At 37.0% G+C, this 23092-nt stretch overlaps 3 protein-coding genes across 6 annotated transcripts in view; all 3 read left to right on the forward strand.

Annotated features, from left to right (window-relative positions):
* Nucleotides 1-113: 113 nt before the first annotated feature.
* LOC111441622 lies at nucleotides 114-7611 on the forward strand. Its single transcript, XM_023078677.1, has 6 exons — nucleotides 114-624; nucleotides 2352-2496; nucleotides 2655-2915; nucleotides 6068-6149; nucleotides 6493-6689; nucleotides 7080-7611. The coding sequence occupies exons 1-6, from the start codon at nucleotides 410-412 to the stop codon at nucleotides 7365-7367; spliced, it is 1188 nt and encodes a 395-aa protein (XP_022934445.1). The 5' UTR covers nucleotides 114-409; the 3' UTR covers nucleotides 7368-7611.
* A 455-nt stretch (nucleotides 7612-8066) lies between these two features.
* Nucleotides 8067-18356, forward strand: LOC111441619 (protein root UVB sensitive 1, chloroplastic). Of its 2 annotated transcripts, none has more exons than XM_023078673.1 (7): nucleotides 8067-8884; nucleotides 8982-9257; nucleotides 12032-12088; nucleotides 14477-14675; nucleotides 16014-16129; nucleotides 17090-17272; nucleotides 17976-18356. In XM_023078673.1, exons 1-7 carry the CDS (start codon nucleotides 8153-8155, stop codon nucleotides 18231-18233), a joined length of 1821 nt encoding a protein of 606 aa, XP_022934441.1. In that variant the 5' UTR covers nucleotides 8067-8152; the 3' UTR covers nucleotides 18234-18356. The 2 variants fall into 2 exon arrangements, with proteins under 2 accessions (XP_022934441.1, XP_022934442.1); XM_023078674.1 differs by having other exon boundaries at nucleotides 17093-17272.
* A 1511-nt stretch (nucleotides 18357-19867) lies between these two features.
* The window catches only part of LOC111441617 (transportin-3), a 44911-nt gene continuing 41686 nt past the window's right edge, over nucleotides 19868-23092 (forward strand). For 2 of the 3 annotated variants that reach the window (XM_023078668.1, XM_023078670.1), the window contains exons 1-2: nucleotides 19868-20156; nucleotides 20554-21017. In XM_023078668.1, the coding sequence (XP_022934436.1) occupies nucleotides 20790-21017 (228 nt within the window). In that variant the 5' untranslated portion in view covers nucleotides 19868-20156; nucleotides 20554-20789. Of the gene's footprint in view, nucleotides 20176-20553; nucleotides 21018-23092 lie in introns of all 3 variants that reach the window. The other variant, XM_023078669.1, reaches the window with a different exon arrangement.

Below are 23092 nucleotides of genomic sequence, written 5' to 3' on the forward strand. Positions count from 1 at the left end.
TTTAAAGTTAGAAATATATATATATAGATATATATATATATATATATATTTATTAATTTAACACTAAAAAAAATAATAAATAAACAAGTTTGAGGACAAGGTTGAACACCGATGATGGATAAAGAGAATCCATGGTGGAGGGTCGGTGTCTGTTACTGTTGCGGACTGCAGCGTGGCGTGCCTCTGAGTTAGGTTTCGGTTACGCTTCGCTTCTATAACGTGATTTTCCCCGCCACATATTTTATTATTTCTCCGATTTCTCCCTTCCATTCTGGCTGCAGCAGCCAAATCCATCCCCCCACCGGCGCACCCCCTTGTCGTTATTCTCCCAATATCCCCCCCTCTCCGCCACAACTGTCCGCCGGCACGTGGAACCAGGCTGAGGTTTGGTCTGCTGATTGTATGATAGATGGCTGATCTGTTTCAGGCTACGTCGGAGGATCTTTGGCGAGGGAGTATTTATGGTAGTTGGGGCACTGTTTTGGTCATCGTCTTCATTTCAATTTGTCATCTGTTTCGTTTCAAGAAAAATGGTTGGTCTCTTCTCTCTCGCTTACAAACCCCGTCTGTCGTTGCCGATCGTCAGATATCTAACGTATCTCCTTCATGTCCTCCACAATCGAGGTGATTTTTCTTCGTTTATTTTTTTCGGCTTTTATTCATTGTCATGAATCGGTTTTGTATTGTATGGATGATTGTATTCTACTTATTATGTTCTTACTGTACAGTTGGGCTTTTAAAGTCTTGAATTTGTAGTTGTTAGTACTTTTCATGGATTAGGGTTCACTGGAAATTTTTCTGTGAAAAAGAAGCTGGGTTTGAAGATGTCACTTGTTCTCTGAAAAAACAGAAATCTTACGACGAATTCAATGTTTTTTTGGGGCCCTTGACACTCTTGAGAACTCTACAAAAGGACTTGGAAAGAACAAAGTGTTTGCTCGGAAATTGATTGGAATTCTTTGAAGCCCCCACTCTCATGATTGATCCAAATTCCTTTTAGTTTTTTTTTTTATCAAGAAACGAACCAGATTAATGCTCAAACGCAAAAGCTCCACAAGGGAGAGGAGAAAAACTAAAAGCAATGAAAATAAAGAGTAAGTAGAAAACAAGAACATAGCATATCATTATAATCACAGAAATATCAAATGAAGATAAAAGTTCCCCAATTAAGACAAATATCTTGCAAAGAGAACCATTTGAATGGTTTGGAAAGAGAACAGCAATGAGAATCATTTAGCTTTACTGCCTCTAAGCATACACCCAATTTCTTTGCTTGCTATAAAGAATCGTCTGATTATGTTCCCACCAAAGCTCATAAATAACAACCTTAATTGCATTGACTTACAATAGAGAAGGTCTAGGAGGAAGGCAAGGACACATAAGAAGATGATATGTATTACACTTGGAATCAAAATAAGTCGGCTGGGCCTTTTTTTTTTTTTTTTTTTTTTTGTCNAAATGTATCCCAACATATCCTTTTGTGTGTTCAACATGTGTCCGCATTGAAAAAAGTCAATATTGGACACGCAGTTTGGTGTGTTGAACACGTGTTCGGACATATTTGTATCTGACACATGTCTAATATGACACTTTGTCTAAAATAGAGTTCTTGTGGCTTCATGGGTCGTGGACGTCCCATAAGTAACAGCTCCTTAACTAGCCTTCTTTTTTCTTCCCCTCTAACCCCCTCACATTCCACGAAATCACTTCCATTAGGTAACCTTAGACTCCCTTGCTTCCACTGAAGCTGTTCTCCTCACATGATTGTGCATTTAAGATTCTTCAACTCTCACGGAACTTTTCTATTATTCCCATTCCCCTTAGTAGCCCTTCTCCCCTTCATAGGTAGGGGATATTGCACCTTTGCAGCACTCCTTGAAGCTGACACTGGAGAATTTAAGGATGAATGAGTGAGAGAAGGTTATTTTTTAACAACGGTTGCGAAAACAAATATTTTCAAATTTCAAGATTTGGAAATAAAATTTACCAAGATATGATGCAATAACATATTTCAACTTTATCTAAAATAAATTCATTATATTACTTTCGTTCGATCATGCATGCATTATATTTATTATTTATAACCAAAGCTTGTTATTGTTAAAGATTTCCAATTTTCACCTCCAGGTACCCATGTTATTTTTTTTATTAAGTGACGGACAAAGTTGTGTGACAAACTTCAACGTTATTTTTTTAAAAAAAACATCACTGCCTTTATTCCACCTTTTGAATTGGTAAACGAAAACATGTTATGATGTGAACTTCAATGTTATGGATTAGAGATACTATCATTTTATCACCTTGGTTTTGCTAGCAGTTAAGTGATATTGAAGATCATCTTATTCTTGCAGAATAATGGAGACTATTTCAGATCCAGATTTGAAGGCTTTATTGGATGATTTGGATGGAAGGCTAAATGAGAATGAGAAATGGGAACGTGTTATAGAAAAAAGTAATGATAATCTTTCATATAGTGCTAAATGCTGCAAGCCTAAGGTTCTCACCCTCTCTGTCTTTATTCACGTGTGGACTGAGATTTTGGTCTAGTTATGAATTACTATTCTTTTTTGTAAAATATGGGAGTTCTTTGCTTATTTGGTTTGTGAAGTTAATGATTCTGAGTTCAAGTTGGTCAAATTCCGATCTTGTTGCAGGATGGTCCCTTGAAATACTCGAGTGTGACAATATTTGAGAATTGCTGTCCAGAATTGTTGAGAGATTTCTACATGGACAATGACTTTAGAAAACAGTGGGACAGTACTGTGCTTATGCATGAGCAGCTACAAATGGATGAGACTAGTGGAGTTGAAGTAGGACGCACCTTAAAGAAGTTTCCTTTAATGACGCCTAGGGAGTATGTACTATCATGGAGATTATGGGAGGGGAAAGACAAAACCTTTTACTGCTTTACCGAGGTATTGATTTTATTGCTTTTCCCACCTCAGCGTGCACTCACGAGCATGCACACGACAAGAAATATGTGTTTACTTACTCAGTTTATGTTATTTTGATAATTCTCAAACAAGGAAATCTCACTATATTGAGGTCATGAGGATTGCATTCTATTACAAATTTCTCTTTTGCTTTGCTATTGATAGGAAGATTTATACGTATATAAGAAACAGAACGTTTCTTTAAATCTAAGATTGAGAACCTATCAAGCCAATGTCAATATCAAGCTGACCGTTGTGGCTAGGAAATGGATTTCTCTTTGCTGATCACTCTTCTGCTCCCCATCCTCATTCATCATTGTCTTCTTCTTCCATTGCTTCTTCTTTCTCAACAGCCTTGCAACTATTGGTCTGCTAAAAACTGCAAAAGCTTGCAGCCGGTCAATGGAAAAGGCATCATCAGTGCAATCTGCCACCATTTAGAAAATGAATTACACTATAGAGACCGATAGCAGAGCAAACTTCTAGGAACTTGAGTTAAAGATCTTGAAAACGACAAAGGTTGGAGCTTTCTTTATTAGCATCCATTTGTCGTCTACATTGGCTTAAAGAATCTTTCTTGTTTCTTCCACACTACTCCCTTAAACTAGATTCATCGAGGAAGTTCGCATAGAAGACTAAACTATCTGGGTAGCAAAGGCCTTATATATAAAGGGAACCATAACTGAAATTACCCCGATACCAAACAATGGAGGGATAAACAAAATTATCATCCTAGTGGGTGAAGAAGGAAAAGGATGGCATGGGTTTTATAATCTCATCTCCAAGTACCCGTCTGCTTCGCCTGTAGGGAGCATTAACCATCCCAAACCCCTTTCTCAAGTTTCAAGCTGCCGCATTAAATCCCCTAGCTTTAAAGGTCTACTTTATCCTTCAAGGAAATACTTTCTTCAAGCAAAAAGAAGGTTCTTTTACTTTGTGAAAATGGGGACCAAGTCAAAACCCCTTGCTCCATGGTCGGATGGTATGATGTGGGGTCATTTCTCTTGAAGTCTGAACCGGGGAGCTTGGACACACAATAAGGTAACCTATACCATCTTATGGGAGATGGATTAAAAGAAAAAAAAAAAAAAAAAAAAAAAAAACCTCCCCCATGATTGTTGGGATTGTGATACTTATTCTGTTGTTGTTCAGAATCTGGTTGGTGGATGAGGTGAACACTTACATTTGGGAGGTCATCTAATTAGGGGATATATGGACCCATTTGCTCTCTACTCCCTCGTTTGTACCATTTGTTTTCCTCTTTGGGGGACCCTTCCTCCTTTCTTGACCTTGGGTGTAGTGGGCTGTTATGCGATAGGAAAATGTTGGATTGACTTCATTGGGGGAATTGTTTGTTTGTTCGAGGAGGGATACTCGTTCTTGGATTCTTGATTCTTCCTGGGGTTACACATGAAGATCCTTTTTTTATTGGTTGGTAACCCCTCTTTGTCCAATGCTCTTCGTTCATTTTCCGTTTCCTTACCATTGAAGGTTAAAATCCCCAAGATGGCTAAGTTTTTTGTCTGACAGCTAGAGTTAACACCATGGATCGAATTATGGAGTGATTTGTCTGCAGTGTTGTACCTTTTGTAAGGGAGCAGTGATGGACCTTGATCATTTTTTGTGGTCTTGCGATTATGCTTCAACTCTTTGGTTTTGTTTATTTAAGGTCTTTGGCATTAGCGTGGCTCAGACCTAAGTTCTCATCTCTATGTTCAAGGATTCGTTGCAACATCTTCTCTTTTTTGTTGATTGCTGGCACTTGTGCTTTGCTTTAAGGTTTTTGGGAGAGTGGAGCAATAAAGTGTTTAGAGGTGTGGAGTAGTCGAGGGAGGAAGCTTGGTTCCTTGTTAGGTTCCATACCTCTCTTTAGGCTTTTTGGTTTGTAAGGATTTTTTTTTTTTTTTAATTATTTGTTAGGTTTCATCTTTTCTTTAGTTTAGTTCGTTCTAGAGGTTTTTCTTTTTTGTATACCCTTTATTCAAAGTCCAACTCTCTTCAGTTCTTTTTTTTTTTTTTTTTTTGGCTTTCTTTGCCTCCCAAATCTCAATTCTTATGGCTTTTAATTTCAGTGAAAGCTTTAATTTCTGAAATTTAATTACAGCAAAATCAGCATATCTTTGAGAATTTTCAAGAATGTTCAGAAATAATGGTTTTAGTGGTTTGAGTTGGCTAAATCAAAAGCTTCACAATTGTGGTGTATTTCTAAACTATTTTTCAGCTTTCTACTCGCAAGATGTTTGTGTGAATTGGTGAGTCTTTGTTTCTAGTTAGTTTGGTGTTTCTGTTTTTGCTTTTGCATTTACTTTTTTCCTCATTTGGGATTTGTAGTTAAGAACATTTGCTACTTTTCACTACAATGAAAGTTTTGTTTCCTGATTCAAGAAAGAAAAAAATCCTCAACGTAGAATTTGAAAAATACTAACCAAAGTACATGTCGAGCCTTTTCAGACCATACCGGGTAGAAGTTTCCCTGGGTACTGGAGCCATCTCTGTTACCATGACGGGAAAACTCTATTATCGGTATATTCGTCATCATGTTAACTCTTTGCAGCCCTTAGAATGACTGACTGAATCGGACAAGGAAGTTTATATTTCAGGAAAGGAGATTTAGTGAAGGTAGATCTGCATAGTAATGAAATTGAGCGTAGAAACAAAAGCCCGTGTGAGAAATAAACAAAAGAAAAAAGAAACAACCAAGAAACAATTTTGAATTGACTGAAAACGCGTATACTATGGGTGGGTTTTTGCTTTTTGTGTGTGATGCGATAAGAAATTAAACTAAACATAGTCCAGGACAAATTTACCAGGAAGAAGAGTGACGAGTCATCCATCCCCTAGTCAAAGCCATTTACATAGTAGTCTTAATCAGCATCGTATATCAAATAAGAAAAATAAGAATCACTATTTAATTATACGGTAAAATAAAGGAAGGTGTTCAAATTTAACGGAGAATGTTTCATAATTAATGTTCTATCCCTCTTGAAACTTTTCCTTAACTAGGATGGTGGATCATGTATGGATAATTCTGGATGATATATTGGGGGTAGATCTACGAACAAAATCTCTAATTCATTCAAGTTGCTTCTTTTTTGTACTGCTAAGTTTATTTCCTTGAGAATGACTTTGAGCAGGAGTGTGAACATCCCTTGGCACCACGCCAGAAGAAGTATGTCCGAGTGACATTTTTTAGATCTGGTTGGCGAATCAGGAGAGGCAAGTGGCTATCTTCTCCTTTGTTTTTTTTTTTTTTTTTATGGTCATTACTTCTTAATTTGTCCAGGAGCATTGCATATTTTATCAAAGGAACTCCAAATCCAAATCCAATTGCATATTGTTAATTGCTCTAGTCGTCGGAAATGTGCTATAGTTAACGTGTTACAAACATTAACTTATTGAGAATTCATGAACAGTAGGGATTTTGCAAAATTAACTTTTCCTTTTAAATCATTTGAGTAACTTAAGCTAGCTTTAAGTGTCAAGATTAGGCGTGTACATCTTTTGTAGACTTCAAGTCTCAACTACTTATCCTAATGGTTTCAGATTATTTTAATTGCAGTACCCGGCAGAAATGCATGTGAGATCAGTATGTTGCACCAAGAAGATGCTGGTTTGAACGTGGAAATGGCAAAACTTGCCTTTTCAAAGGGAATATGGAGCTTTATCTGTAAAATGGATAAAGCATTACGCAAATACGCTTTAATCAACAACCCTCCATCAAGTTCACTCGTCACTGCAACTACTCTGATTAAAAAGGTTAAAAATGTTTACTCCGTTGATACTAATTTTACAATTTGGTCAAGATTAATGTTCTGTCATTTTATTGATATATCAAAGTGTATGTACTTAACTGTTTCATGGAGTGTCACGCCTCGTACCATTGTGGCAGAGAAATCACTTTGTTAGTGTGGGTCGGGCAGTGTTAAGTACGGTTTATAGGATGAGCTTGGATTTGTAGTGAATTCCATGACAAAAGTGTTATTAGAGTTAGGTCCTTGAACCTAAGAAAGTACGGTAGAGGGTATTTGAAGTATAAAGCCATGGTCATATGCGATACGTATAAGCGACCGTACCTCATATACATGTCTCCCCCTTAATCTTGCTCATGATGGATATGACTGACACACATTTCCGTACTACATAAAGGTTCCAGATGGATTTGAAGACATGAATGACATTGTCTCTAAAGCTGTCTCTAAAGCAAACATTGTAGAAACCGAGTCGTCCTGTGGACAAGTTTCATCAGGAGAGAAAAAACTGTCGAGGGCATCGAAAAAACTCGTGGCCAAGAGCTTGCTTCTACTTGGTGGTGTGATCTGCCTGTCGCGGGGTCACTCTAGTCTTGGTGCCAAAGTTGTTGTGGCATATATTCTTACAAAGCTAAACAAGCGAGCTGATGCACCAGGAGCTCAAATGGCAAATAGGGAGGCGTAACTGTGTAACATATAGTGGAGGGAGGAAGGGAGGAGGAGATATAACCATCTTTTCTTGTTACCATCAGTCCTTTTCATTGAACTGATGAAAAGTTGAAGATCGGTTTTTTGTTTAAAGAAATGCGAATTCAAATATTTGTATCATACGTACAATAACTTGTAGACGGGTTCATTTGTGCCTTGATCGTATCGATGTCACAAATATGAGCTGCGTTTAATCAAATGTCATTGAAGGTTATAGTGTTATAAACGACGGTTTTGATAGACTTTCTAAGTTCTTGAGTACATTTTTATGCACCGAAAAAAGTACTTGAAGTCATTCTAAACATGTCCAAATGCTAAAAACGCCCCATAATCCTACTTGATCCATCAATATATAACTTCAAAGAAGTTCCTTTAAATTTGAGTTCTTTACGATTCCTTTAAATTATCACTCTTTAGTTCATGTGCCACACTGTTCTATATCGAAATTAATTAGGTGTGCATGCATTAAAGTTATGTGTGTACGAAAATGTCGATAGATAAGTTCATATTAGTGATATTTTGCCGCTATGTTTTTGATATGTTAGGCACATTTTTATAGGTAAAAATGTGTAGAAATGACATTGAAATATAAAACAACTTATTTGAAAAGGAGTGAATTTACTTTTTGGATGAAAAATAATAAGAAATGTTCCAAATCCGTTCCATATGTTCCTTACGCAACATTTTGGATGCATATAGCTTCATCGATTTGCACGTCGCGGGCTCTGAATCACAGAGCGACCGGAGTGTGGTTTCAGTGCGATGTATGGACTGCCGTTCTCTTATCAGCTGCCGGAGCAGATTCCATTACGGCGAGTCTATGTCGATGTGTTAGACTACGTTCCAGGCGGCTGTTTTCACCATTACTCTACGCGAAGCTCATGCGCAGCACGAAGACCTCCGCTCAACGTATTTCCCGACCTTCTTAAGCCCATAAAACTTGCCCAAGGATGTTTCTCTCCTTGTATTGGAACTAGAATCAAACCTACCCTTGTTCATTCTCATTTGCTTCCTCCTTTGTTGGATGACGGCCATGGGTGTGGTGGAAACAATAATGGTGGTTGGAATAGTTCATACCGTTTTGGGGGTTTTGGGTGGTGGCATGATGGCAGTAATTCTTCCCCAGGGTGGCGCAATGCCTTCCTTGCTCTCGTCCTTACCTCCGTTCTGGGTTGTTTCTGCCATTTTCAATTGGCCGCAGCACTAGCACGTAATGGTATGAACTCTGAGTCTGTTTGGGAAGTAAGAGGAGGTAAGCGAATCCGCCTCATTCTCGATACGTTTAGGGATGAGTTCTATGTTGCAACTGGCGTGCCGTCGTCTCCATTATCCTTTTCCTTTGTCAATTTTTGGCTTCGTTGCAGCGAAATATTCAAGCGTTTGATGCTTCCGGAGGGTTTTCCAGACAGTGTTACCAGTGACTATCTGGAATATTCTCTTTGGCGTGGAGTTCAGGGCATTGCCAGCCAAGTTAGTGGGGTTCTTGCTACTCAGGTGCCCATTTTCGTTCGTCTATGGTTCCTCTTACATGTTTCTCATTCAATAAAAGAATAATTGACTGCATTTTGCTTGAACCTCCGCCGTGATCCAGGCACTGCTTTATGCTGTTGGATTGGGAAAGGGAGCTATTCCAACTGCTGCTGCCGTGAATTGGGTACTGAAAGATGGATTTGGATATCTGAGTAAAATTTTACTCTCAAAATATGGACGGCACTTTGACGTCAATCCAAAGGGGTGGAGGTTGTTTGCTGATCTTCTGGAAAACGCTGCCTTTGGAATGGAAATGTTAACTCCCGCATTTCCCCTTCATTTTGTCGTCATCGGTGCTGCTGCTGGGGCTGGACGATCTGCAGCCGCCTTGATTCAGGTTATTGGAAGTTGATACATAATTTACACACAATATTGGAAGCGTGTCTCCTGTGCTTGTTGTCTCGTATTTATACATTTGATTTGGCTTAATTTGATTTAAATAGTGAAACACAGAAATATTTATTGAAACCAATAGATGGGCAATTGTAGAAGCTTTTGGTAGGTTATAGAGAATTCTGATTACATGCAATAAGAAGAAGACTTAAATCACAGATGCATTCGAGGTAGCGTTCTCTTTAACCATCAAAGTGGAGATGGGAAGTGGAGAAGAGGGATCACAGAGAAAGAAAGTTGTTCTGGGAGGAACTATAGATAGTGCCTTTTGGAGATATTGCGAGGGATTTTTGCATTTCAGTGGTCACTTGAACATTACTTGATGGTCACACAAAAAATTAGATGGTGGGAGGACTAAAAGCATAAGTAAATTTGATGCTACTTGGAAAGATGGAGCTGATTGAGTTACCTTTGAGCGCATTCCTATTCCCTCACCCTTGTACATGTTATAGCATCCAAGGAGTGGGCTGATATGATAGATTCCATGATTCAGAGTTCTTAGGAGGAACTAAACTATTTCAAACCACTCTGAATGGGCTCTTTTGGTAATGTAGTGATTCTTTTCTTTCTACTTGTATTTCAAAACCGGTGAATGCCTTCCTTTTTCTTCTAAATACAACCATTGGTCGTTAGAGTTAGTTAAGTGATCAACCTTGTACTCACTAATATCATACTAGTGTTTGTTTACTCTGTGTACCGATGTTTGGTCTCTTATTAGATTCTATGTTTCTCTTTGGGCTTTGGTGGTGAGGTCTTTTTGTCACTACTTACTAGGTCTTATTTTACTGGATTAGAGCCCCTTTTTGTAGTTTGTAGCTTGATTCCTCATTTTTATATACCCATGTATTCTTTTATATTTTCTCCTTGAAAGTTCAGTTTCTCATAGAAAATGGTTTTACTTGTCCTTTTAGTTTGCCCAAATTTGGTATCAGAACATTATATTCTCTGGGACCTAATGGCTGGAAAAGTGGCGGTCTATTCTGGTAGGGGGCTGAATGGAAACTCCCAAAAACTTAGTGAAATTTTGTAAACCAAATCTACAACTGAGCGCTTGTTGTTAGTTGAGAACTCCTTGGGCGAGTTACTAAAACATGGGTGAATTCCAAAGAATCCTAGGAAAATAGTGTCATGACACTTGGAAGACCTCACAGTGAACCAAAATCAAGAGAAGCTTGACAGGACAATCAGAGAGTTTCAAATAATGGATGTATGAGCTTCAAATAACTTCATCTTGAAATGGAGATGAATCTCTAAAGTCTTTTCAATATTAGACTCTCTGCAAAGAATAATTTCATTTCAGAGAGAAGCCAAATTTGCGTGAAGCTGATCAATCCATGCCAAAATTTGAGCAATATCAACATCTTTAGACTATTAGATAAGTAAAGAAGATTGATGCCCAAAGGAAACTTGGAGAAAGATGAACAGAAGATGGAAATTGATGCAACCAATGAAAATTTGAATTGGAGAAACTAGACCTTTGAACTGGAGAAAAACTTCTTCCTCAATCAACAGAAAAGCATGCGAAAACACTTTCTTCCCGGAGACAAATTAAAACTCAAAAAGAAAAAGAAAAGAGTCCTTGGAAGAATAATATTTTTTTTTGTTTTTTCCTTTTTCGAAAGGAATAAATGTGGATAGGAGAAAAGTCACAACCAAAAAGAGAGAGAAACACCTTGAACAGAGACAAAAGACTTCTTCCGAAAAAACCTTTTTATGACTTAAACATCCTAACACCTTGATGAGAGAGAATCATTAATATCCTACAAAACTTTAAAAAGAAATTCCCTTCATATTGGTGAGAAAAGCCGCAATTAATTACAAAATTCATGATGAGATAGGAACCAACAGAATAAATCAACAACTTTATGAGATAGAATTATTAGTGCCTGACAAATCTTCAACGGAAACAGCGTTGAGGAAAAAAGTTGCATTTAATCAAATTTTAAGATGAAGGCTCGAGATTCAAAAGGTGGAACAATTAATGCAGATTAAAGAGATTTTTGTTTGGAAGAAATTCCAAAGGCACCTGAAAGAGAAAACATGCGCTCCAAATAAATAATAAAGCTTCCAATCGAGAATCTTTAATATAATTCTTTCTCTATGTACTCAGATGTTCTCTTATTTAGATGAAATTCTCAAAACTGAAGACCGGCAAGCATCAATGAGAGAGAAAATTTTGGTTGGAATAAAATTTTGAAGTTTTCTATTCATGTGCCATTTGTCATTATTTTCCTTTTTATCTTTCATTTTTTTTACTAGTAATCTGCTATGTGCACTTGGCCTGCTGGATTCTCTATCAAAACTTTAACATTAGTAGAAATACAAAAATATAAATTTCCTTGTGTTCTTATTTCTTGTTTGACATATCCACCAGCATATGCATCTATGGTTTTGTTAACTTCAACTCTTCAAGTCATTGATATCTCCCTCAACCTCTACATTTAGCTCTTTGATTACAAGTTCAATATCATATAATGGCATTTTACCTCATTCAAGCTTTTGTCGTTCATATAAGTTCCAAAAACTTTCTGCTTTATGACATATAAGTCTGGCTGAAAAAAGGCAAGCTCCAACTTAACATTCATGGGCTTACTGACTTCACCTTAAACACCTTGTAAAATAAACTACATTTTTGTAGAAAATTATTACTAATTTTAACTTAATGGAGTTGCATAGTTTTTGAAAGTTGAATCTTTTTCTTTTTTCTTTCTTTCTCAGGCTGCTACTAGGAGTTGTTTTTATGCTGGCTTTGCTGCTCAAAGGAATTTTGCCGAGGTGAAATAGAGTAATCTCTTCTCTGGTTAGTGTGTGGTAGCAAAATTACGAACACCTAACTTCCCATAGCTGCAAATTAGGGTAAAATTTATCTATCATGCTATGCGTACATCTGAAGTTATGTATCGAACCAATTTTTCTTATATAAATTGAGTAAGAAGAGTAAGATGTATGCCATGGGATTCCAACCATAGATTCTAAAATTCAGCTATTTGTCTAAGTCTGTAAGGGAAGAAATAACTACCAGGAAGGAAATAATTACCACTAGACAACTTTACATCTAAGAAAATAAACAATTTCTAATATTATACAGCTGGATATTCTATACTTCCCCTTGGATGATATATGTTGGTCATTCCTAGCTTATGTAGCTTATGCAGCTTTTTGGCTGCCTGTTGGGGTTTGTTAAGGTGTCCTGTCTAAATGTTTTTGTATGTAGAATTTATTTTAGACCTGGTTGGTTAGTTCGGCTTTATTGTCGTTGGGTAGTTAGGCTTTGAATCTTTTCATGAGAAAGGACTGTTTTTGTGGCAGGCCAGGATGCGCCTAAACTGGCCAGATAAAGGTGTTCTAAAACTTGTCCATAAGTTTAGGTAGCCAATTGAAAGTGATCCAAAGCGTAATAAGGAGAAAGGTAAAAAAATGTAGTTGGATGAAAAACTCCTCAATTGACTCCCAACAAGCCTAAGAGATGGAGAAGCTATAGCCAAAAACCTCAAAGAAACCATGCCAAATAGCCCGAGCAAAATCACTACTCCAGAGGATTTCTTGATCTTCTTGATTCTATCTTGGGTGATGAAAAGAGTTTTGAGTTTTAAGAGAAAGGGACTTTTGATTACCTTGTTGCATACACTTGAAAACACCTATACTTGTACACTTGATCGGTAGAAGTCAACTATGATAGTGGCAAGTTGCATAAACGGGAATATGAGTAGAAGCAAAACTTACTAAATTGGAGACAAATCAGGTGGATGTGTTGAACATGAAAAAGAAAATAGAGGCACGTGGGAACTTTGTTTATAACAGCAGTAGTAGATCAAATAGAGGTGGTAGATTTGAGAAAGAAAAACCAATGAGGTTGATGATGAGTTATGAACCACACATGGACAACCAGATTTGGAAGCTGGGGGTTGTTAAAGAACAAAGGCGCAAAGACAAAGATGTTAGGAATTGGGTGAATGGAGAGATGTGCGAGTAGAGAGACACTTTGCACAAAGAAGCATAGATGAATATCAGATGATTGGAGAGGTGTGGACAAATGGCTTGCTGACTTAGGATTGACTGAGATACATTTTTTTTTCTTTTTAGTAGGAAGACAATTTCATTAATATTTGAAATTTACAAAGGGATGTGTCATTCATGATGCTTACAAAAGACCTTCCCAATCTATAATATGGGAGGTGAAAGCAAAAATACTAGATAATTTACTCCAAGAAATGGCATAGTAAACAACATTTTCGAAGAGCCTAGTATAAGTTTGTGCTTATAGTCTAGGGAGGTATGATTATAAGGAGCAAAAGGATTCACTGAGATGCTTGTTGAATAATGAATGGAGATGTACACTCTTTGGAATAGTGAAAGAGAGATGAATAAACAGCTGTTGGAGAAGGGAGAGACTTTGCTACAGACTCTTGACCTATGACGAAAGTTAGAGCCTTTTTCCAGCATTTGTGAGAAAGGTGTGACAACTATGAAGGGAGATGTGCAAAGAATGAGATGGTAGACTGGTGATGCTGGTGCGGTTTCGTCTAGAAGAAGAAAAATTCGGCGACAACAACTAGGGGTTCCAACGATGGTGGCTAGGGTTACTTCAAAGTTCTGATACCATGGAGTTACCTATGAAATCAATTTTTCTTATATTTTTTTAGTAAAAAGAGTAAAACTTATACAAGATGGATCTCAATCATAGATCCTAAAATTACAAAACTTGGTCTAAGCGTAAAAAGAAAAGAAATAATTACAACTATACAAATCGATAGATATCTAAGGAAGTAAATAATATCCCAAAATTTTATAGCTTGATGATCTACTCTATATCTTTATGTTTTGTATGTGCAGACAAAAGGGGGATATATGAAGACCTTTGCTGATTTCCTGCTTAAATTTATTCTATTTAATCTTTCATTTGTAGGTAGGAGCCTTTTAATTACTGCCACATTCTTTTCACTTTAATCTATCTTCATAACTGTAATTTACATTTTATCACACAAACACCCCTAAAAGTACGCATCTCCTAGTTTTAGCTGAGCTTAAGGTACATGCCCGTTGACGGTCTTTTTCTTACTTCTGACGCATGAGGAAAATAAGATCTGTTGCTTTAAATCTTGAATGAAATTTACCCTATCCTTCCGATGCATGTATGCTGAAAGAAACAGAAATTGATGCTAGGTGATTGCCAAAGGTGAAGCACAAGGAATGGTGAGCAAGTCTATTGGTATGTTGCTTGGCATTGCATTGGCTAATCGTATAAGGTCCTCAACATCTCTTGCTCTTGGTTGCTTTAGCGTAGTGACCATAATCCACATGTTCTGCAATCTAAAATCATACAAGTCCATTCAACTAAGGACATTAAATCCTTATCGTGCAAGTAAGTTCTCTTTCCTTCTATATGCATCTCTTTTTTCTTTTTTTGGAATGATTTTGATTTTTTCTAAGAGAAAGGGGACTTCTTATTGAAGAAATGAAAAGAGACTAATGCTCAAAATTACAAACTTCACTAGGGGAAAAAACAGAACAGAAATAAAGAAAGAGGAAAGTTAGATAGCTAGGTAACATAACAAGACAAAGATCAAATAATGATAAGCGGAGATTAAAACTTCATCAATTAAGGCAAATGCCTTGCAAAGAGAACCCTTGAAAAAATTTGGAGAGAGCACCAATGAGAAGCTTTTAGCTTGGCTGCCTCAAAAAGCACCAACCAATTTCTTAACTTGTTTTCAAAAATCCTTTGATTAGGTTCCCACCAAAGCTCAGAGAAAGAACTGCTTTAATCACATTGGCCCACGAAAGAAAAGATTTAGACGGAAGACAAGGACCAATGAGTGAGTGTATAGTATTACACTAAGAATCTATGTGCAAGACCCAATGAATGCTGGATATATCAAAGAGTTTATGCCAACGGGATAAGGCAAAGGTGCAATCAAATGGACCGCCACCTTTCTCCAAAGAGTATTGTGTTCATTCCCAAAATGCTAACCCCATTTTGCCAATGAGGCAATGTTCCGGAATTTCAATCTACCAGTTTCTAATCCTCCATCTGTAAGGAATTTAGAAGCCAAGTTCCACCCAACAAGATGATTGATCTTACCACCATTGTTTCTTCCCAGAAAAAGTTTCGAATATTTCTTTCAAGCTCTAAAAAGATATTTGATGGCCTAAGGAAGAGGGACATGTAATAGGAATACCAGACAACACTGAACTACAAAGAGTAAGCCTGCCTCCCCTTGACAGTTAAAAACGTTTCCAATGATCCAATTTCTTCATAATTTTCTCCATAATGAATGACCTAAAAGTAGTATGCTTTGAATGGCTTTCAAGTGGAAGACCCAAATCTAGAAAGGGTGAAGTGTCTGCCTTAACATTAAGCTTTGCAGACACTGAAGAATCCATTGAGGAGTCGATATTGACACCACAAACAGCTGATTTAAATGGTAGTGTTTGGATTTTCGGGTTGATGAGATGCATATGTACTGGTTTATTACATTCTTACTATCACAGTATATTATGGTGATCGGCTTGCTAGGTAGTATGTTAATTAATCCCTACTGCACCAACACCCTTGCATTTCTTGAGGGAACTTTTTGAAACAAACAGAGACACCCTCATTTCTCTCCTCCTCCCAAAACCACTACCAAACATTTTTTTTTTAAATTTTGAAATGTGAACCTGATCTTTTAGTGTTAAACTTACCTTAAATGTTCAACAGGTTTGGTCTTCAGTGAATATCTTTTGAGTGGTGAAGTGCCTTCTATTAAAGATGTGAACAATGAAGAACCTCTGTTTCCTGCTGTACCATTTCTTAATACAAGGCTTGCTTGTGATGTGAGTGACTTTCTTTTCTAATGTTATTTATTATTCTATTACTTCTTCATTTTTCTTTTCAAATGTGAACTGTGTTCATTTTTATTAATATACAAATGCAATGAAAGCAATGTTGGAGTTTTGTTGGATAATGAATTTCCTCCCGTTGGTTTGAGGTCAGCTTTAATCAAAGGAGTTTCTCATTCAACTAAAGACCCTTCTTCCCCTCGATCTTATTCTCTTTCATGTGTGGATGAATTTGATGTGGATTCTGAAGTCAGTTTGAGCAGCTTGGAACATGATTGCAACCATGGTGTAACGACTTAAATGATATGCTCGACGAAGCTTTATTTATTAATTTTCTAGGATTGTGAAAAGTAGCTCCTCATTCTATTCCACATTCAGAACCTACCAAATTTTCATCCTTCGTTGAAATTTGTGGTTTTCAGTTTAGATAAACTCCCCTTTTCATTTAAGAAGCGGCTTGAATAAACCAAGAGGGAGGTTTCAAACTTTTGGTTAGATGGATTTTAGTTCAAAAATCTCCAAGGGATGGAGATTTAGGACTTGGAGCTTTGAAGTTCAGGATTATGATCCTTATTGTCAAATGAGTCTTAAATTTTTTGCTTAAGTTTATAGCTATAGCCTCCATGATTCTGAAGTTTTTGTTTGGCCTTTTCCTGGAAGAAACGTTTCAAGTCTTGTAGTCCTTGGAAAGGCAAAGTGACAATCAATGAGATTACCTTTTTCTATTATTTGCAAATGTTCGTACTCGCAGTTTTTGAAGTCTGATCAGCAACCAAGCTGGATGATGGTGCTATGTCTGTTGCTATGAAGTATTTAGTTCTTAGAATTAACCATTCATATCTTTCTGCATGTTGGAACAGTATTCTTTTTGTTTGGCTCAATGTTGGATAGATGCCTCTATAGCTGTTCATATTTCAATCGATTAACTGACTTTTGTAATTTTCTTGTTTTAATAAGGAGCCAAAAGTGGGTTTACTATCTACTGAAGCAAAGGAATCAGCAGCTAATATCGAAAAGCGACTGCAATTGGGATCTAAGCTCAGTGACGTGGCGAGGTGTGAGGAGGACGTTCTTCAACTTTTAAGTTTGTATAAAAACGAAAACTACATTCTGTCGGAGCACAGGGGAAGATATTGTGTAAGTAATCTAAACTATATTTCCAATGTGTGCATTCTTGTGGAGTATGGAGCTTGCTTCTCCCAGTCAAAAGTACTTGATTTGAAGCTTTACACCGTTATTTTCGTTGAAGTATCCGTGTTGTCTAATTCTATCAACGAACACTAGGAAACTTTCTTCCAGAAACAACTATAGTGCTGTTCGTTTCCTTATTGTGAGATCCCACTTCGGTTGGAGAGGAGAATGAAACATTCTTTATAAGAGTGTGGAAACCTCTCCCTAGCAGACGGTTTTAAAAACCTTGAGGGGAAACCCGAAAGGGAAAGCCCAAAGAGGACAATATCTACTAGCAGCGGGTTTCACATCGGTTGGGGAGGAGAACGAAGCATTCTTTGTAAGGGTGTGGAAACCTCTCCCTAATAGGCGTGTTTTAAAAACCTTGAGGGGAAGTCCAAAAGGGAAAGCCCAAAGAGGACAACATCTGCTAGCAGTGGGCTTCACATCGGTTAGGGAGGAGAACGAAGCATTCTTTGTAAGGGTGTGGAAACCTCTCTCTAGCAGACACGTTTTAAAAACCTTGAAGGAAAACTCGAAAGGGAAAGTCTAAAGAAGACAATATCTACCGGCGGTGGGCTTGAACTGTTGACTAGTATTTGTTAATTTGGTTCGTGCTAGAGTATCGCCATTAAACTAAAATGTTCGTGGGAATCTTATGGTTGTGCAGGTGATGCTTAAAGAAAGTGCTTTACCAAAAGACATGCTGAAGGCATTGTTTCACGTGAACTACTTGCACTGGCTAGAGAGGAACGCGGGAATAGAAGCAAGAAGTGCGGCCAATGACTGCAAACCAGGGGGAAGGCTGCAGATATCTCTGGAGTATGTGGAGAGGGAATTCATTCATGTCAAATATGACGGGGAATTGGCAGGTTGGTTGACTGATGGCCTAATCGCAAGGCCCTTAAATAATAGAATTTGCCTGTAGTTGCTTCGCAGGGACAACGAGTTACTACACTACCAAAGCTAGCTAGCGAGGACATCTCTAATAATACTGGATTTTGAATACTATTTGAACTCATAATGGTATGCAAAGAAATTGGTGGTCAAATTCATCCCATTAAACTCGGATATTTCTTTCAATTCAACTAATCGAATTGGGTTTCTTTGTGAAAGGTTTTTGATGACCCGTTTTTTTGTTTCGTTTAACATATTTATAAACACGTTTAGTCTTTTTCTTAAAACTCTTCGAGTTCTTTTTTTTAATTTGTTTTTCGACTTTTGTTATTAAATCGGGCTCAAAAAATGAACCGTCTTTTTGGGGAGAACCAAAAGACATTTCAGCTTCCTTTCCAAAAACGGGTTAAAAAAGAAAATTCTTTTTTTTTTCTCTTTTTTATTGAATTTTGATTAGGTAACCTAAATATGTCGCGCTTTCACTACCAAAATTGGGATTAAATAATGAGGCGGTGATATTGAACGAGTGGTAGTTTAAATTTGGTTTTAGGTCACGATCACACAATTTTTTTAATCTCAATTTTATTTGGACGGTAATTTTGAAACTTTTATGAAATATTAATGATAATGTTGCAACTTTGAAAAATATTGGTATTAAAAAAAAAATACAAAGTTTTACGAGTATGTTTTAAAATTTATAATATTATTATCTAGGGAACTTAAGCACGGTCAAACATGAAATTTTTAGTGCCAACCTAATTTGTGTTTGTGATGATATTCGTTTATGAGAATTGTTTAGTTTTAAAAAAGGTAAGTTTATTGTCTATAAATTAGTCTGGATACAACAAAATAATTGTATTAGATCTAATAAGTACTTTGTGTCAGAATTGATAAATTCTATAGCTCGAATATTTAGTATTCTCTTATTTATTGTCTACTGTTTAGGCAGAATACCGTCACCCATTCTTACTAAGAAATGGATACAAATAGAGGAAACAGAGGGGCTAAACAGGAACAAGAGGGATCCACCGAAGAAGATATTTCTCCTTCACTTTTTTCGGGAGAAAAGGAGGATCGGGACAAAATCGATGAAATAGAAGAGATCCTGTCATAATACACGTAATTTAGAGTGAATTTAAATAAAAATAAATTTAACATATGTTGAATAAACTACAAATTGAACAAAACTCTCAAGAACGGTATGATATTGTCCACTTTGAGCATAAGCTCTCGTGGCTTTGCTTTATGCTTCTCCAAAAGTCTCACACAAACAGAGTATTCTTTGATATAAACCCATTCCTTAAAATTTAGAATTTTACCCTTTTACCCTTTTAACTTTTTAGCATTTGTGGTAATTTTATATTAATTAATTTAAAACAATTAAATTAATTTTCATTGCTATATTAAAATTATTTTAAAATCCACCTCATAATTATTTTTAATTAATCAAGCACTGTTTAAAGGGAGGAGCGTAAAATCTAAAAATTATAACATTCTGAAATTTAAAAAAATAAAAATTTAGTGTAAAAAAATAGAAATTATATTGAATTTTTATTTATTTTATTTTATTTTTCCTAAAAAAGGTTGGAGGGCAAAATTGGAAGGTTTGTTTGTAAAATAGCATTTCCGTGAGCTTAGGTTTTCAGATTTTTTATGAGACGCGAAGGCTATTTTCCTCCATTTTTTTATTTTTTACTATCTCCCCAAATTTAGATCCACCACCTCTACCTTCGTCCTCGTGTCCTTCACTGGCCGGTCGACCAACTCCGACGCCACCATTCCAGTCGGCCAATGGAGGTCCTTGCCTCTGTCCGCCAGCCGTAGTACCCACACGCCTGCTCCACACCTCATCAACAACGCATTCACTGCTTCAATCGAGGAGAATTGAAGTAATTCGAGAATAGACAACAAATCACCATCCGATTCTGGCGCAGCATTGGTTGAAGTCTACCAAGTGAGATAATTTCGTACTTGTACGTTTCTTTTGTGATGATTGTCTATTTTATGTTCTTCACATTCTTGGTATACAATCTACTCATTCGACTAATTGCGTTTTCGTAAATATAAATACGGAGTAAAGGTTTTGCCATCTCCCAGCCTGTTTGTTTTTATCCGAATACAATTCTTTGATTTGTTTGGTTTTGTGAAAACTTTACCGGCATGATTGGATGCGGCTATGAGATCGAGCTCTGGGAAATAGGAGATGATAGGATTGCATCGTATGGATTTTGTTGATTGGTTTAGTTTGTGATGATTTGGGTTAATTAACTTTCGGTTATCGGAACTGGTGGAACGCTTACGTGAAATTTGGTTTGGTTTATTGATATGTTCGTCTATTTATTTATTTCTAGGGTTGTGGAAGTTGTAAGCCTCTGTGGACTAGGCCAGACGCTTGGGCGTAGTCTGCTGAAGTTTAAAATGCAGCCAAGGACACAGTTTGAGACTAGGCAAAGGAATGGATTTTCCTGAAAGTGTTTCTGTGGTGGCAGTCGGCATTCTTGGGTGATTGTTATGTTGTGTCCGCGTCAATTGCTAGTTTCTTCTGAGAATACTGAGAACAGAGATAAACTACGTAGGTGTCAAAGAAATGGAATTGCGAATGAAAGTCTCTCAAGCAGTTCACGTCCTAAATCATGATACCCAATCTTGCAACCGCGTGGCAGCAAATCAATGGTTAGTCCAGTTTCAACAGACCGGTGCTGCTTGGGAAGTTGCCACTGCTATCCTTACCTCTGATCGTGTTCAACTTCCGCTGTCCTCCTTTGTCCCTGATTTGGAAGTTGAGTTCTTTGCTGCTCAGATTCTTAAACGCAAGGTTAGTAGTCTGACTTTGATTTTAATACCAATCCAGTTTCGCATTGCTGAAACATCTTTTCCCCTTATTTTGTGTCAGCCTTTTGTTTTGCTTAAACTTAATAGCTTCGACACTGGATTTAGTTTTGCAGCCAGGAAGAATCTAACTTTTATAAATTTCATTTTTGAAAAAGTTCAAAAATTTAAAATTTGATTTTAACAAGTAAAGAGTCATTTCTTTGAAAATATACATATATCCATTGTATCATTGACCTTTCATTTAGAGCAGTTTGATAAGCCATTATCTTCATCGGGTCTTTTGGTAGCATCGATTGGAGTCTCAACCTTCTCCTTCTTTGGGTTTCAGTTGTCCGTTGACTGATAGGAAACAACAAATGTCTTGCTTTTGTTATCTTTGCTTGGCAAAATTAGGTTTCGGTCTGATTGGGGGATGTTCACCTTTGGATTCCTTGTCCTCCGAAAGGCTTTTCTTGCAGTGCCTTGTTCCATTTCTTGTCTAATCCTTCCCTAGCTAGTAGTTCGGTTTTTCCCTCGGTATAGAAGGTGAAAATTTCCAAGAAGGTAAGTTCATTGTGTGGCAAGTTCTGCATAGAAGAGTGAACACCTTAGATAGGCTCTTGGCCAGATGTTCCTTTTTGGTCAGGCCACATTGTTGGTCAAGCCATATTCTTTAGAGTTGTGATTTTACCCAGGCCGTTTGGCATGGTTTCTTTGAGATGTATGTCTACATATTCACTAGTTCTTAGGGTTGAAGGGAGCCGATCAAGAAGTTTCTACTCCATCTATCTTTTCGGGGATTTTGTCGCAGGCTGGTTTGTGTGCTATTTTGTGGAGTATGTGGGGAGGGAAAAAAAAAAAAAAAAAAAAAAATCTTCAACGAGAGATAGATTTCTTGTAGTGATGTTTGATCCCTTGATAGATTCTTTGTTTCTCTTTGGGCCTCGTGTCCATATTTTTTTTAATTATTTGCTTTGTCACATTTTTACTTGATTGAAGTCTCTTCTTGTACTTGACTCTCCTCTTTATTGGCTTCTCTTTTTTGTATGTCTGTTTTTTACCCTTCACTTTTTCTCAATGAAAGTTTGATTTTTGCATTAAAAAAAATTCTTTGAATAAGAGGTTGCATTTGGTGCCCTTGTTGTTGCCTTCCTCAGATCCTTCTCTAGGATTTCCTTAGACTTACGTAGTCCTTTGTCTGACAGAGAGACGATTGATTGTGATCGGTATTTTTTCTTTTCTTTGTGACCAACTAGTGAGCCGTGGGAGAGGGGATGTTAGATTTTGGACATGGACTCTTGATCCTTTGAGGGGCTTTTTATGCCATTCCTTTTTCCATATCTTGTCTACCCATTCTCCCCTCTGTATGCCTAAGATTTTTCTATTTTCTCCTCACTTAGGAAATCTAAAATTTCATGGAAGGTTAAGGTTTTTGTGTGGTAGGTTTTACATAGGAGAGTTAACATCATAGATCGCATCCGAAGACATTCTTCCTATGTGTTGTTTCTATAATGATGCATTCTTGATCAACTGTCATGGATTGCTAGTTTACTCTTTATTTTTGGGTTTGATGGAAAAGCTCTTTTGGGGTGTGTGAGGCTCGCATATAGAGAGGGGAGGTCTATAGTGGAGGAGATACTTTAAAATCCTTCCTTTAAAGAGATGGACCACTTGTCATATTCCTCTCCTTTACCAAAGAGGAGTTTTGAGCCATTTGGAAGTCTAAAAGTCCAAGTCAACGTTCTATGCTTGATTCTGCTTCATTGAGGCTTTAATACAGCTGAAGTTCTTCTAAAGAAACTCTCCTCAGTTTTAGAGCTTTCATTGCGTTTATTGTTTGCTGAAGATGGTGAATGTCATGGCCACCTTGTTTTCTCATCCTGCACATATGCTGGTTGGAGGGATTGATTTGATTTAGCCATCTTCAAAGCTTGTCAATGGTGCTCTTTATCCAATTTTTCTAGTCATTATTCTCCATCCAAATAATATTTCTATGAATTGGGAAGAGTCTATTATCCTTTACTAGATTTTTTATTGAACAAAAAAAAAAAAAAAAAAAAAAAAAAAAAAAAAAAAATT

The sequence above is a fragment of the Cucurbita moschata genome, unplaced genomic scaffold, assembly GCF_002738365.1.
Source record: "Cucurbita moschata cultivar Rifu unplaced genomic scaffold, Cmos_1.0 Cmo_Scf00004, whole genome shotgun sequence".
Taxonomy (NCBI): Eukaryota; Viridiplantae; Streptophyta; class Magnoliopsida; order Cucurbitales; family Cucurbitaceae; genus Cucurbita; species Cucurbita moschata.